Source organism: Scleropages formosus, chromosome 1, assembly GCF_900964775.1.
Source record: "Scleropages formosus chromosome 1, fSclFor1.1, whole genome shotgun sequence".
Classification (NCBI taxonomy): domain Eukaryota; kingdom Metazoa; phylum Chordata; class Actinopteri; order Osteoglossiformes; family Osteoglossidae; genus Scleropages; species Scleropages formosus.
The window spans coordinates 38,407,110-38,423,145 of NC_041806.1; the positions used below are offsets into that span (position 1 = coordinate 38,407,110).

At 42.0% G+C, this 16,036-nt stretch overlaps 2 protein-coding genes across 2 annotated transcripts; one reads left to right on the plus strand and one right to left on the minus strand.

Moving 5' to 3' along the window:
- The first annotated feature begins 6,770 nt into the window (after nt 1–6,770).
- LOC108929207 (potassium voltage-gated channel subfamily F member 1-like) lies at nt 6,771–8,240 on the plus strand. Its single transcript, XM_018743568.2, has one exon. The coding sequence runs from the start codon at nt 6,771–6,773 to the stop codon at nt 8,238–8,240; it is 1,470 nt and encodes a 489-aa protein (XP_018599084.2).
- A 5,616-nt stretch (nt 8,241–13,856) lies between these two features.
- On the minus strand, nt 13,857–16,036 carry LOC108929272 (leucine-rich alpha-2-glycoprotein-like). The gene is made up of 2 exons (XM_018743653.2): nt 15,917–16,036; nt 13,857–14,981 (listed from the first exon to the last, which is right to left on the minus strand). The coding sequence occupies exon 2, from the start codon at nt 14,961–14,963 to the stop codon at nt 13,950–13,952; it is 1,014 nt and encodes a 337-aa protein (XP_018599169.2). The 5' UTR covers nt 14,964–14,981; nt 15,917–16,036; the 3' UTR covers nt 13,857–13,949.

Below are 16,036 nucleotides of genomic sequence, written 5' to 3' on the forward strand. Positions count from 1 at the left end.
GCAAAGTTAATGATTCTCAAGAAACTCTCAGAATGGCTGCATATTTTGTTATTACGGTTTTTTCTCAATTGCTTAAACACAATTACCAAAAAGTGTAACACCTTTTTAAAACTTTTGGGTAAAGACATCACAGCAGAAGACTACAGAGGGTAGATACTCCACACTTCTTCCTAACTTCACATCTAATTTGATTTCAGTTTTTGTGCTGACAATGCTGTAGAGTTATGCAACTAATCAAAGCACCCAACTGCAGTAATTATTTTGTGTGGCATGTGTACTTACTATCACACAAAAGTGATCCCTGTTATGGAGTCACTGATTATAGAAATAATTTGGAAACGCCCCAACGGCCCAGGCACTGCAAGGCAGCAGCAACTCTCCACACACTTTTCCCTATTATAGTAAAACAAATTCAGTTCTGGTTAGAAAATAAAACGATGCCAAGAAATCTTTTAACAGCTTTTCTCAATTGCTTACACACACAGTCTGAAACCACTTGTAGGGAGTCGGAGCCTAACCCAGCAACACAGGGCAGAAGGCTAGAGTGGGTGGGGACACACCCTGGATGGGACACCAGTCCGTCTCAAGGCACCCCAAGCAGGACTCAAACCCGAGACCCACTGGCGAGCAGGACCCAGTCCAACCCACTGCACCACCGCGCTCCCAATTGCTTACACACAACTATTAAAAAAAAGCAAGCATTTTTAAAACTTTCAGGCAAACTCTGTAACAGTTCCATGATATGTTGTACTGCAGTTAGATTACTGTCATTAATAATTACCAGAGGATCTTGCACAATTTGCAGCTATTTGCTTTTCTTTTCCTTACCAATGGACTGGAGAGGACAAAGCAGAAAAACTGTGTTCGGAATATCAGCACTATATACAGGCAGTGTGATGGTAGAGCAAGTGGTGCTGCTGCACCACAGCTGCGATGTGGGTTTGGATGAAGGTTCAAATTGGCCCTGTTTCTGTCGCTTTTCCCCACCGTCCAAAAACGTGTGCCAGGATAAATGGTGACGTAAAAAAATGACTGAATATGTGCCGCATTGCTTTCCTGTGTGAACGGGAAGGTTACTGAAAGTAGCTAAGTGTAGTGTATCTATTGTATGTATTATTGTAACTTACCTTGGCCTTCTTTTATCCATTTGCTGTCTCTGGCAATAGTAATAATAATAACAATAATCCCACACACACGGTCTGAAACCACTTGTCCCAAGTGGGGTCGCAGCAAGCCGGAGCCTAACCCGACAACACAGGGCGCAAGGCTGGAGGGGGAAGGGACACACTCAGGATGGGACGCCAGTCCGTCGCAAGGCACCCCAAGCAGGACTTGAACCCCTGACCCACCAAAGAGCAGGCTATGGCCAAACCTGCTGCACCACTGCACACCCCTATAATAATAATAATAATAATAATAATAATAATAATAATAATAAGAAGAAGAAGAAGAAGAAGAAGAAGAAGAAGAAGAAGAAGAAGAATGACAGTATTATAGAATAACAAATTAAAGAAAATTGTTTTAGTCTGTTGTGTCATGACAAGTAATGTATAGTATACCAGTAGTTTCTGTGCATAATGACAGTTACCGCAACAGCATGTAGTGATGCACACACAGCCAGACAGAAAAAACTGACGAGACAGCAGCATGGACCACGACCCCAACTTCTTTAGCTAGAGTAAACAAGTCAACAGAAGTATTTCAGCTGTGAGCACAACAGAGTACTATGTTCCTGATTTCTGGAGGATTTATGTAATTTAGTGCACTGGAGACGTTTGTACAGGTTTATATGGATGATTGCTATTATTTCACTCTCCCTGCTGTTGTGAAATGAATAGAAGAGGCAATGAAGCACACAAAAAAATCTAAATATACTTTTTCCCTGCTAGTCATGACCAGATTATTAAATTTGTTTTTGATTTTGCCCCCTATCAATTACATATCAGCACTGACCCTGCAAATGGTCTATTCATCTTAACTAAAGAGTGCCTGCCTGAGCACGCAGCCAAAAAGAAAGAGTTTGTGTTGATGCTAAATAATATAATCCAAAGTTTGCTATGAAAAGTTAACAGCTCAGCTGTCAATGTCTGCCAATTCTACTTGTGTGCTGTTTGGAAATTTGATCAGTGTTTTGGGAATATTTACATAATTGACTGAGGGGGTTTGGTGGAGCAGCAGGTTTGGCTGGGTTCTGCTCTCCGGGGTTCGAGTCCCACTTAGGGTGCCTTTTGATGGACTGGCGTCCCATCCTGGGTGTGTCCCCTCCACCTCCAGCCTCATACCCTGTGTAGCTGGGTAGGGCTCTGGCTCACCGCGACCCCGCTTGGGACAAGTGGCTTCAGCCAATGTGTGTGTGTGTGTGTGTGTGTGCATAAGGACCAGATGAAGGAAGACTGTTCCAGAAGCTGTTTAAAATGTTTTTGTCCCTTTTTATACTTTGTCCAGCAGTAGAGCTTATATGGCACTTGGAAGTAAAAAAACAAGATATCCCTGCCTTTCGTGCAGTTTATGTTATTTTCTTATTTGGTGTGAGCATTATTCAGGTAATTAATTAATTAAATGACAGTTTAATACTTGATTAAAGTTGCTTTCATGAGTAGGCGAAGAATTACATTCTGTCACATATCTGATAAGCAAGAGGAAAAACGTAAGAACTGTTAAAATGCTGACAAAAATGTCTGAAACACCCGAAAAGTTGTGCAATATCTCACTCTGCTGGTGAACCAGGGAAATAGAGGGATCCCTGTGCTAAAGAGTAGATATGAAGTGTAAAGGGGTCATCGCAGTCTCCTCTGTCTGAAAGCCTTTATCAGCCACTCTACTGATGGTCATTGAGTGACGTAAAGGTGATGCGTGGGTGAATTCAACACTCTTTACAATAACAATGTAAAGTCAGAGAGTAGTCCATTACAAATGCGTGGTTTTTCACGAAAAATACAGTGAGAATCATCAGAAATTTTGAACGTGTTTTGTGTTTGTGATGTTAGGAAGGTCGCTGATGTCAATAAAATGCTTGGAAAAGAAGAGAAAAATTTGGCAGCTCACAGGGTTATTTGCTTCAAGCTCATGTTCAACTGTCTTGTTCTTTTCAGATGTCTCAAGATACACTCAAACCTTGTGTTATGGCCATCCAAGTTATGAAATCTGAAAATACAAACACTTCGTAGTTTTATTTATTTTTGATTGCACGTTCTTTGGGTCGCATGTTGGTACAATGGGTAGTGCTGCTCAGATATAGACCTGAGCCTGCCTTCATCTGTGGGGAGTTTACATGTTCGCCCTGCGACCAAACCCACTTCCACGTGGGTTTCCTACAAGTGCTCCCGGTTTTCTCTCACAGTCCAACTACATGTGTTTCAGGTTCACTTATTTACAATAATTTGACTGCAGTGTGTATGTGGCTATCCTGTGATGGATTGGCGTCCTGTCAAGGGCGCTCCCTTCCTACTCCAGTGAATCTTGGAAAGGTTGAGAAGCTCCACGACCCTGGAAAGGACAAGCGCCGAATGAAAATGAGTGAGAGCTGGTTTTCTAAAAGGACTAAAATGGACTGCATTTCCACCTTTAGATGGCAGCAAACCACACTTTGAAAGAATGGAAACAAGTGCTGTCCTGCGGAGGGTTAGGGTTAGGGTGGGGAGGCAGAGTACGGTCTCAGAGCAATAGAAACACGATTTCATTTGAAGTACTTTTCTGCAAGGGTGTGATGGCACAGCAAGTTTGTCCAGGGCCTGCTCTCTAGTGGGTCTGGGGTTCAAGTCCTGCTTGGGGTGCCTTGCGACCGGCTAGTGTCCTGTCCTGTCCTGGGTGTGTCCCCTCTCCCTCTAGCCTTGCGCCCTGTGTTGCCGGGTGAGGCTCTAGTTTGCCGTGACCCTGCTCGGGACAAGCTGTGTGTGTCTAAGACTTGACAGCAACTAGTGAATCAGTGAACAAACACCAGGTCTGTTATGCTTTTTAACTGTAAACTGGGAATGAACAGATACTGATGAACATGCATATTGTGATACTTTGGTCTCTACCTAGTTGTCAGTTTTGCTGAAGTTTACCATGAAACATGCAGTCACTATTTTAAGGTGAAGCGCTTTTTAATACTTTCACTGCACATGATCCTCCACTACAATGCAATCCATTGTTACACCGTGTTGTGCTGTCTGATGTGCCGAAGCAACATGGGACTGCCTTGCCTGTATAAAGCAGAAAAACATGCTGAATATAAGGTTGTAGGGATTGTGTATTTTTTTTTTATTCTCAAGCTTTTTAAAGTAGACTTCAATGTTGCTTCATGTGAATAAAGGATAATAAACTGGCATCCAAGCCACTGCGTTGCATGCTTCACCCTGCATTGTATGAGCTGTTCACAAAAATAAGGTATAAAGGTCTTACAGCAAATTTGTGCTTCATTACAGTTCTGTCTGGTGTTTTAACAGAACATAACCAGTGAATAAATGGAAAGATTAAGCAGTTGTCAGTCCTCACACACACACACACACACACACACACACCTGTTCCAAACCTCGCACATCAAGGACAGGACAAAGGGCACAGCAGCGTACGGACTGCATGGAATCTCGAATGTGCTGAATGTATTTTTGTCTCCACCCTCAGTGCCATCACCACAGCTTCTTTCCTGAAGACAGGCTCAGAAAGCATTCAAAATGTTACAAATAAAGCAAAAGAGAAACAATGGCATAGAAGACATATTTTTACAGTAAATATAGCATAAGCGATATGTCCTGCTGAAATAATAAGATGACACATAATAAGTGGTTAGATGCTTCAGTGAATGTAGGATATAACAGAGCCATTAACATATTTCATGATGACAAAGGGGCTAGCTGGCAATGGAGGAGAGGAAAAGAAAAACAGCTGATTTGCAATTAGAGAAAATAAAGCTGGGGGGGGGGGGGGGGGGGTCGGTGTGGTCTCCTCTATAGGCACACAATTAGGAGTGAAATGGCCAGGTGGCTGTGGGCCCCAGTAGGGGGGCTCTGCTTACATCGATTGTTCCATCAGCTCCAGGGATCTCTCATGCTGTCAGCGGACGTTCCCGAAACCGTCCCGCCATGAGACGTGGTACGGAAAAAATCAAAATGCAAGCGGGAACCTACCACCAACATCAGTACTAATGGACCTTCCTTACTGAATGAAGGTGGGTACAAAGTGTAAAGCTGAAACAGCAACTGTACAGAGGGTACTGTAGGGTACTGTAGTGTAAAGAAAAATTAGTTTAAACCTGTATTTGAAGGCTGAGGTTGAAGGTCCATGTCTTACACTAGCAGGCAGATCGTTGCACAGAGACTAGACCTGCTAGAAATCAGTGGCAGGTTAGCTAAACATATCTAAATTTAATTCAGTCTCTGGGTAAACTGCAGACTTAAATGGTTACTGCATACTGACAGCATTGTTTTAATTCCTTTGAGTTTATTGCCAAAACGTTAAAATTACGTTGCATAAAACTGCATACATTTACATACATCAACCTTCTCCAGCATATATAAGACTTACTGTTAAACTGTTGCTGAATTTACAAAATGCATTTCTGCTCTTAGTGAGCATTTCTTCAACGATGATACTGTTGATGGAACAGGAACCTCTAGAAACAAACATGAATACGGCTTTGAAATTCATCATCTATGTTCAGATTAAGTGTACGTTATAAGTTCAAACTCATCTTTTCTTGTTTTTGTGGCCCGTTTTGGGAAGGACCATTAGAAGTTTGCGAGGCACTGAGTGATACTTCAGAAACCATAACAATTTATAACCCTCAGGAATACGATGGCTTTTACTAGAACTCATCCGAAGTTACGCAGAAGAGTGCATGTTACATGCCGCATTATATTTAGCTGAAAATAATTATGGAAAATAATTTACTTTTCTTGCCCAATGACTCAGTAGAATTAAGATGTTTTCCAGCAGCTGTAGCACAGCTTGTGCTTGTTCTGCACCCATTTTCTTTTTTATTTTTTGTTTTTTCGCTTTTATTATGATAGAAGTAGTAAGAAACAGGCATTCACCATCAATTTAATAAATAAAGAGCCTGAAGTGTGTGCTAACAGGAAGGCCCTTAAGACGGAGTACTATTGTACTGTTTTTGAGGTTTTTCTGTAATTTACAAGTCACTGAAGTACCCTGTAGTGGTTAATTTATTTGTTTGTTTGTTTTATTTTCTTTCCTTTCTTCCCCCCGGCTAACTTTGGGTCTTTTTGTCAATGTTCATGGGTTGTGTCTTTGAATTGCTATTGTTGCATTGTTATTATATTATTTAGTTATTGTTATTTTTTATTACTATTTAAAAAAAAAAAAATCTCATGGTGTTATAGCTCACTCCAAGCCTGCTCTCAACACCCAATTGCATTAAATTCCATTACGAGCAGATTGATGGTCACTGTGAGCCACGGTTGGACCCTCCTACTCTGTAAAGCGCGAGCTATAAAGTGTCAGCTGCTGCTGCTCTCCCGCGTTTCCTCCCTGGGAGCGCAGGGAAAGCACGGGCTTCAAGGGCAGCGCTGCATGTGTCTTGCGCTCCTCCGTTTATGAATATTAGGAGTCCATATTTTCCTTTTCAGAAAATCAGTAACCAGTAAGAAGAGAAGTAAATAAACAGTAAGGTTTTTTTTTTTTTTTTTTTTAGTTCTACAGTATTTTCTGAGACCCAGGAAACGCTTATGTCCTGCAAAACTGCTTTTTGTCCGCTCATTAATTTTTCCTTGAATTTATATCTCTAGAATGATTTGAAGCTGGGCAGTGTATGAAGTGCTGAAGTGATCAAGATGTGGACAAATCCAAGGGACAGGCACGGGGACTGTAATGACTCCGAATCCAGCGAGGAGAAGAAGATCTTAGTCAACATCGGTGGGGTGAAACAGGTCCTTTCTTCGTATTTACTAAGCCGTTATCCAGAGACTCGACTGGCAGAGCTGGCTAGCTGCTCTTCCAAGAGTTTGGACTACATTTCCTGTCTTTGCGATGACTACGACCCTGTTAATGGGGAATTTTATTTTGACAGAGATCCAGAGACCTTTAAATGCATCGTTGATGTCTATTATAATGGGGAGATACATATGAAGCATGGAGCCTGTCCTATTTGTTTCAAGAAGGAGCTGGAATTCTGGAGAGTGGACCCGGAGTACCTGGATGAATGCTGTAAGACCCACTTGAATGAAATGGAAGATGAGCTGGCTGAAATTGCTGCTAAAGTGAAGCTGATTCTTGATGACCTGAATAGTGATCCTTCGCTTAGCCGCTGGCAAAAGTCGAAAATTTTCCTCTGGAAACTTATGGAGAAGCCAGAATCCTCGCTCCAAGCAAGGGTCATAGCCATCCTGTCTTTTCTCTTCATCCTCATCTCCTCAGTGGTGATGTGTATGGGCACCATTCCAGAACTACAGGTGGAGGACGCTGAAGGGAACCCTGTGGAGCACCCAACGCTGGAAGTCATTGAGACCGCCTGCATCTGCTGGTTCACAGTGGAATACCTGCTGCGTCTGATTTCGTCTCCCAACAAACTGCACTTTGTCCTTTCCTTCATGAATATAATTGACTTCATGGCCATCATTCCCTTCTACGTGGTGCTGACCTTGACCAGCCTCGGTACAGCCATGATGGAACTTGCCAATGTGCAGCAAGCAGTTCAAGCACTGCGAATCATGCGCATAGCCCGCATCTTCAAGTTGGCTCGCCACTCTTCTGGACTGCAGACCCTCACTTACGCACTGAAGCGCAGTTTCAAGGAGCTTGGACTACTACTCCTATACATGGGCATAGGCATCTTTGTGTTTTCAGCACTGGGTTACACCATGGAGCAGAGTCACCCAGAGAATATGTTCAGCAGTATCCCCCAGTCCTTTTGGTGGGCCATCATTACAATGACAACAGTGGGCTACGGAGACATTTACCCTAAAACCACTCTAGGCCGATGCAACGCTGCCATCAGCTTCCTCTGTGGCGTGATCGCAATTGCGCTGCCAATCCACCCCATCATCAACAATTTTGTGATCTTTTACAACAAACAGAAAGTCCTTGAGACTGCTGCCAAGCATGAGCTAGAGCTGTTGGCGCTGCAAGCGAATGAGGACGCCTTAAAAAAGTCATCTCGGAAAGTGCACAAGACCGGCGGAGTGCTAGCAGTGTGGGACGGCCCCATGCGTGCCTCCAACAGTGACACTCACCTACTGCTCCAGGAAGAGCCTGCGCAGGGAACCCCACTCCGGAACAGCGTGGATAGTTCCACACAGCTCTAATCGAGCCGGTCCTTTCCCGAGCCTCCTACAAGTACCTAAGCAGTATTTTAGAAATCTGTTCCAGCAAAGCCATGCCAAGGGTTTGGGTGTCTGCTCCAGTATAATAGGCGCACCGCAGTAAATTATAGCTCATAGGAGCATCACTGCATAAATACTGTAATCCAGGAAAAAAACCTGCAGACGAAACTGAAGGTAATTTGTATGAGTACTCTGGTGTTGCAATAAAAGTCGCTCTGATTGAAATTATTATTCTATGTTTTTCTAAAAAAAATTATTGTAGAATGTATTATTTCTGATCTAGGTTTACCTTAATAGATACCTGGTTTTTGCTGATACTGATGATGTGAGGAAGTAGGAAATTATGGGAGGTGTGTCGGTGGAGCATCTATAGAGAAATCCAGCCACAAACATATAAACCCTAACTGAGCCAACTTATCATTACTTTTACAGTTGGGGAAAATGCATTATGTTTCCTCTGATGTCAATACATGCATTTTTCTTATGTAGGCTGTGTTTAAATAAATGATTTCACCTTCAGACATCCATCAGCAGAACCACATCTTCTTGTTTTATGCTCTTATTTCAATTGCTTTAAATTATATTCTTTCAAAAGCTGCGCTTAATTTTTTTCTTTGAAATCATGGGTCATAAGTCAGTTTTAAACATGGGATGATTTACAGCCGTTCATGTTTGTATGTTTAATATCCCATTAATTGTCTCTATAAAATTTAACATGTGTTCATGCCAGTCTGTATCCAAACCCATTCAACTTGAAAAAAACAGAAGAGGGAAAAGTGATCAATGTGATATAGGCAGGGAAGATAGTGTCGAAGCTGAAAAGGGATATTTTGCTCTTTCTGTTTATCAACAATGGAACAGAAAAAACAGCACTCGTGCCCAAGATCTATTTATTGCTTTGTCCTTAAGGGTAATAAATGAACATAAATTAAACTGGAAGAGTGGGTGGTTTAAGAAGTTGTCCTCCCACGTACAGAGCACGCGCTCGTGTCGGTTCTTGATGCATGACAGCCCTTTCAGCACCTCACGCCTCCTGCAGGTGCCTTTGTCCTCTCTGACATGTGGATCTATGAGTGTGACTCAGCTGGGTTCATTCATTATCTTGAAAGGCTCTGACCTTATCAACTGGGCTTCCAGAATTACCTTCCAGAGATGGTTTTTTTTTTTTTTTTCACTCAAAAATTCAAAATGGTCATAAACGTAGCAACTTGCACTGTAGACAAATTAATCATTATTAATCTATACTAAGATGACATTCGGGTTGTCCGTGGAGTGTCTTATGATGATTTGCCCATTCATGCAGCAGGGTATTTTTACGAGAGCTGGTTAGAGTACAGTAAACTGCCTTATTCCTTACTCAAGTGTGTTACAACAGGAGGTCTGAATAAGCAACTTCATGTTATAAATTCATGTCCATAACTGTGATGCGACCTACTGTGAATTAAATGGTGAGGAGCTCAATTATATTAAAACAACAAAAGATGTTTTATATATTCATAAACTACAGTACTCAAATTATACCATCCTTATGGAGTTTTGAGCTACCTGAACCCTAGATGGTATTTATCTGAGGGTCAGGAAGCCAAGCAATGTGTTCAGACAGGAAGGGTAAAAGAAGAAGAAAAACTTTACATCGCTCTATGAAACTGGTCATCTATTAACATGTCCTTTGAGAAACCCTGAACCAGAAGGCATTTCCATCATAAATAAAAATCTATTGTATACTGTAAAATATTTAAGTTTTATTATTGTGTAATTTATTGTCTCTTTCCAGTTGCCATATTCCCAGCCAACAGTCAAATTAAAATGAACGTCCTTCATTTCAGTCTGCAAAGGAGCAGACCAATGGCATTATGCCAAATGTAATGCTTTGAAGCACTCCCTTTTTTTTCCAGCCGCTTGGCCAATGCGGGGTCATGGTGGTCCGAGACTTATCCTGGGAGCACAGGGGAAAGGTAGTGTATCACAGAGCACTGAAACATGCATTTGTGCACTCACACACAAACACACACACACACACACACAGAGTCACCTTTGTATTATATGTACATTTATTCATTTCTCTCTAATAAACTGAAGCCAAAAATTTAATTCATTTCAAAAGAAACCTTTTAACCTCTTAACTTTTCCATGCAGAAAATAGTAATCTTATGGTAATATTACTTGTAGCCTTATGTTGAGTGGGAAAGTCACACGCAAACAAAATTAGTAATTCAGCTAAATACAGGACCATCTAACTGTGCTGAATTTTATTGACATATTCATGCATTCACTCATGAGTCAATGCCCCACTGGCCCTTTCCCCTCTTTATTAAAACTGTAGTGTGCACAGTTGTGATTGAGAAACATTTTATTACTAAGCAGACTAGCAATTTATATTTCTTCAGTCTCAACAGTTGTCCCGTTATCTGGACCTGAGAAAATACTTTGTCCTTTAGCTTGTTTTTAGAAGTGTTCATTGGACAAACAGATGGAAAGGTTCATAAGGCGTTGAACTCATAGAATTGCCGTTATTTAGTATCGCAAAGCATGGTTTCACAGACCCTAAAGAAGTGATTTTCTCATTCAGACCCTCAAAATATTTTCCATTTTCATGTACTTCATATTTAAGGCATGTAATTTCCCTAGAATAGTGTAAAGCTACTACGGCGCTCTGCATCTGTTTATATATTCAGACATTACAATAAGTAATAGTATGAAAATGACAAGTTATAAAAAAGTGTATTAAACTCACAGTTTCAATCAGTTGATTTCACTGGAAATCTGGTGCCTAAAACAGGCGAGTGACCACTCATTACAGAGTAGTTGTATCTGAGAGATGCTTTTGGATGCATACTGGCTTAGACGGTCATTTAATTTCAGGACTTCCCTCCTTATGGAGCCTTGTGAAGAAATTTTAATTTTCTTAAGTAGCTCTAACCTCTTTCCTTGCCAGTGCTGTAAATCACTGGTCTCCTGAGGTCCAGGCACTTGGCTTTCCCTCCAAGGGCACAATGCAAAGACACTGCAGGACACTTCAGGACACACACGCAGACACACTAGCTCGCGCGGACATTTGCACAGACACACACAGAGGTTCCTTCACAGTTGCTTGTGGGTTTTTCAGTGGTAGGTGTGTGAAGTTAAGATAATCGTACTTTGCTTTCTCAAATGTCGACGGGGGAAATAATATGTGAAAGCTTATGAAATGTCAAAAAAGACACGAAAATACGATACGCTTGTACTTCGACTTACAAATACGGTGGGGACACGACTGAAAAGATGTTCATAAGTCAAAAGTGTTTTTAAGTTCAGCCCCTATGTCACATGCACCCTTTTGATTTATTCACAGGCTTGATTCTGATGAAAATATCAGATAAAGTTATAAAGAATTAATAACTCGCAGTAAGACTTTGATTTGTTCTATGTGCTTCAGTAGCTGGGGGGCATGTGGTGCAGTGGGTTTGGTTGAGTCTTGGTCTCTGGTGGGTCTGGGGTTCAAGTCCTGCTTGGGGTGCCTTGTCACAGACTAGCATCTTGTCCTGGGTGTGCCCTGTATTGCCGGTTAGGCTCCGGCTCACCATGACCCCGCTCGGGATGAGCAGCGTCAGTGTGCGTGTGTGCGTGTGTGCGTGTGTGTGTGTGTTGCATCAGCAGGATCCGTGTTCTTTTTTTCTAGAAACATTTGGCATGAGACAAGGAACTCCTTGAATAAGAGGGGAGTTTACAGGAGCTACTGATGCAATTCTACTCCGCAGTCATCGAGTCTGTCCTCTGCACTTCTATAACTGTCTGGTTCGGCTCAGCTACGAAGTCAGACATCAGAAGACTACAGCGGATAGTTCGGACTGCTGGAAGAATCATCGGCACACCCCCCCCAGCTCTCCGAGAACTGCGCTCTTCCAGAGTCAGTAAAAGGGCTAGCAAAATCATTCTAGACCCCTCACATCCAGGCCACTTCCTCTTCGAACCTTTGCCATCTGGCCGGCGCTACAGAGCACCGAGCACCAGGACAGCCAGGCACAAGAAAAGTTTCTTTCCTCAGGCCATCTACCTCATGAACAGCTAAATCCCCCCTAGAGAGTAAACCAGTGCAATACACAATGCTATTTATATTTATAACTATTTATCACATCATATCTCTTACTCACACTCCCTTGCATTTGTATAGAACATACCTGTATTTTTGTATACTGGGTACTTTATATTTTTATATATATTTTTTATCCCTTATTCACATACTCTATCTCCTCATCTGTCTTGTCACTGTCATTCTGTCTGTGCTGTGGAGGTTTCTGTCACCAAGACAAATTCCTTGTATGTGTGAACATACTTGGCAATAAAGCTCGTTCTGATTCTGATTATTTTATCTTTTTTTTTTCTTTTTTTTTTTTACTTAAATCAGCACTGAAGCCTACTTTCACTGAAATGTCTAAGAATAAAAAAATGCTTCGTGTTATAAGCTCCAATTCCAGTATGTCCATGCAAGACAGTGTTTTGTTCCTCCTGGTGTCAGATGGCACAGGAGAATTAAAGAATTGAGTAGTGACAGGAGAGTGTGTTGAAACAGAGTGTGTTTTGAGAGGGTAATAAAAGATCGTGTGAAGAGAATGCAACCTACAACTAGAAAAAATCATCATTATTAATCCATACTAACAGTCTAATTCTTCTTAGTGAGTGTGCAATGCTTCGTGCGTAATGATTACATTATTATAATTCAAACTATTTCACGTATCACTCAAACACGGAACCCCTTTTTTGAGTCTGGCTTCATCTAGTGGCCGTTAACGCAAGGGACTTTCACACATGTGCTGTTCCTCAAAGGAGTTTCTGCAGAATTTCTCAGGGATACTCGTCTAGGAGTGGCTGAATAAAACGGAATAACAAAGATAACATTAAACAGATTCATTCTGAAGCTAACTATTATTGCTTCTGTGGCACTGTGAACCAGGGCAATGCATAAAACAGCACAAAGTCAGAAAAATGTAAGGGTCTGAACTCACAATGTGCTTTTTCTTCACTACAGTACATTAAGCGACTAGATGGTGACATTTGTGTCTATTACGACTTTCTCTGACTTTCACAGGCAAGCAGATGCACAGACTATTATTGCAACTGAAACAACGTTGTTAACACTAAGAACTTATTTAAAGAGATGCGATTATTGTACCTGGATCTGCTCCCCGATATCTAAAAGACCTGATCGCTCGCTACACCCCAACCGGCCTGCTACGCTCTTCCACCTCTGCCTACTTGGTGGTCCCACACACAAGATGTCCAAAATCAAAAGGAAAAGGTTTTCAGTTCTAGCTCCCATGTGATGGAGTGACCTCCCCCTCTCACTCAGAACTGCTGAATCCCTCTCTACGTTTAAGAAGGGTCTCAGAACTCACTCACTTCTCCCCTGATCTTGTTAAGTGGGTGATAAACATGTAAGTGTCTATGTATAATAATTTTTCCATAACAATTTTTTGAATAATGGATAAACCTTTATGCGGCTATTTGTGTAATGTACGCTCGTTTATATGGTGGAATGTGACAAATTAACTGTTCTTTAGAATCACGTGTCTGCATGCAGATCTCTCCTTCTGTTGATGTAACACACTTTTTGTAGTTTTCTCTAAGATGTACGTCGAGTTGGAGAAAAGCATCTGCTATATGAGTAAAGGTAAAATGAATAAATCTACGATTATTGTACAACCCCCTGAGATTTTATTCGGTCTGTATCTCTTCTTCAGTCAGAGACAAGACAGGCCTCCCCTTTAGGGATTCAGGGCTCCTACACTGGATATCTTCAGGACTGAACAAAACCTCCCTGTTGGCACGCAGCCACTTCCACAGGTAGGCCGCTTTGGCCTTGCATTCCCAGGGGTTCTTGGAGAGGTCCACTCCCTGACCAGTGCTAGCCCCCAGTGAAGGCAACTTCTCCAGCAGACCATAGGGCAGGAAATGGAGCTGGTTGTCATTGAGGGTCAGGACTTCTAAGCGGTGCAGGCCCTGCAAGAGGCCCAGGGGCAGCTTCTCCAGTCGGTTCTCCTGCAAGAACAGGTGTGTGAGCTTATTGTTGTGATGGAAGGCCGAGGGGTCAATGGAGTTCAACTTGTTTTCCTCCAGGTGGAGTCTCTGCAGATTGGACAGCGTGCTCAGGGTGCCGGCTGCTATCTTCTCCAGACGGTTTTGGCTCAGGTCTAACGTCTTCAGCTGGGGCAGGTTTTGAAGTAGGGCAGTCGGAATAGTATCGAGGTGATTGCCCGCCAAGTTTAACGTGGTGAGGTTACTGTTGACAGGGAGCCAGCTGGACTCAGCCCTGTGCAGCAGGTTGTCTCTGAGCACCAGGTTCTGCAGTGGGGCATGGTGGAACACCCCTGGGGGCAGATGCTCTAGCTGGTTCCCCGTGAGATCCAGTGTGTGTAGGTGGGTCAGACCCTTCAGCAGGTTCTCTGGAAGACTGCTAAGCTGATTACTTGACAAATGCAGTTCCTGCAGAAAGGGTACGGCCTCCAGATGATGGGCAGATATAGAGCTAAGATTGGTGTTCTCGATTGACAGCAGCGTTGTGTTGCCTGGGAGACCTACGAGGGGAAAGTGGGACACAGAGGGTCCACTGCAGACCACCTGAGTTGTATTGGTGGAAAAATAGCAGGTGCACAGGTGTGGGCAAGCCAAGACGCCGTGACAACAGTAGCTGGTCAACAACAACAACACGGGGAGGATCCAGGTGTCCATCTTTTTGGAGCTGTGAAACTGAAATGAGACAAACATTTTAATCAAAAATGAGAGAAAATAGCTTTTGCTGTGTGCAAAACACATATACGCATCAAATCACCTGATGGTTGGATAATAGAGGTTTTTGGCTGGTTGCTCACCATAGAGCTGCTGGTTTTTCCATTAACCAACTCCCTTGGTTTAATCGCTCCAATTATTTCCAATATTGCAGTGAATAATTTTTACTGTACAACAACACATTCAACAAAAAACTGAATGTAAAAATAGTTACTTTAATAAACAAAAAAATCCTACAATATTCAAATGTAATATTTTGAAAAATAGTACTCCAAACTAATTAATTAATAAACTGAGACAGGTGTAAAGATAAATTAGTACGTGGCTTGATAGGAATGAAAATTTAAATCGGCATGTAGAAGATCATGTTTTAGAGTCAAACGTCAACTTTTTTCAACTCTGATTTCATGACGTGAGATCAAATTTATTTTCTCCTCTCCAAGATGAAGTTATGATCATTAGAGTATATTACAAGTGAACATGATGCACTAAACACAGAAATACATGGATACACGTTTACTTAAAAAATTGTTACTGGTTTTCAACAAACATGTAAAATCTCTTTTCTAAGCAACCTAATACACACACAATGCTGGCAACACGGAGTGTGTTGTGCTATTTACGAGACAAAATTAATTACAACATATGAAAACAGATTTGAACATTACGCACGGTGTGTTGTTCTGTCGTTTGCAAATGTTCTGGTTGAATGCTTAAATTAATCTGCTGTGAAGGCCTCCCTTGTGGAGACTCAGTGCTTTAGACTTGAAACTCTGGATCAATAGCTGAGTCCTTGAAGGAGACCCTTTGTTTCTAGGGTACAACCAACGAGCACCAACCCAAACCTGTTGCCGCAAAGTAGTAGAACGAAAGGCATCGGTCAACACAACACTTACCTTCTTTCTTCCAGCAGGGCTACTAATAGATACTGATGTTTGACTGTCTCTTTGTCTGCCTTATATGTCTTCAGCGGGCTCGTTTTTTTAGAATCCACATAATTTCATCACCCCAAACTG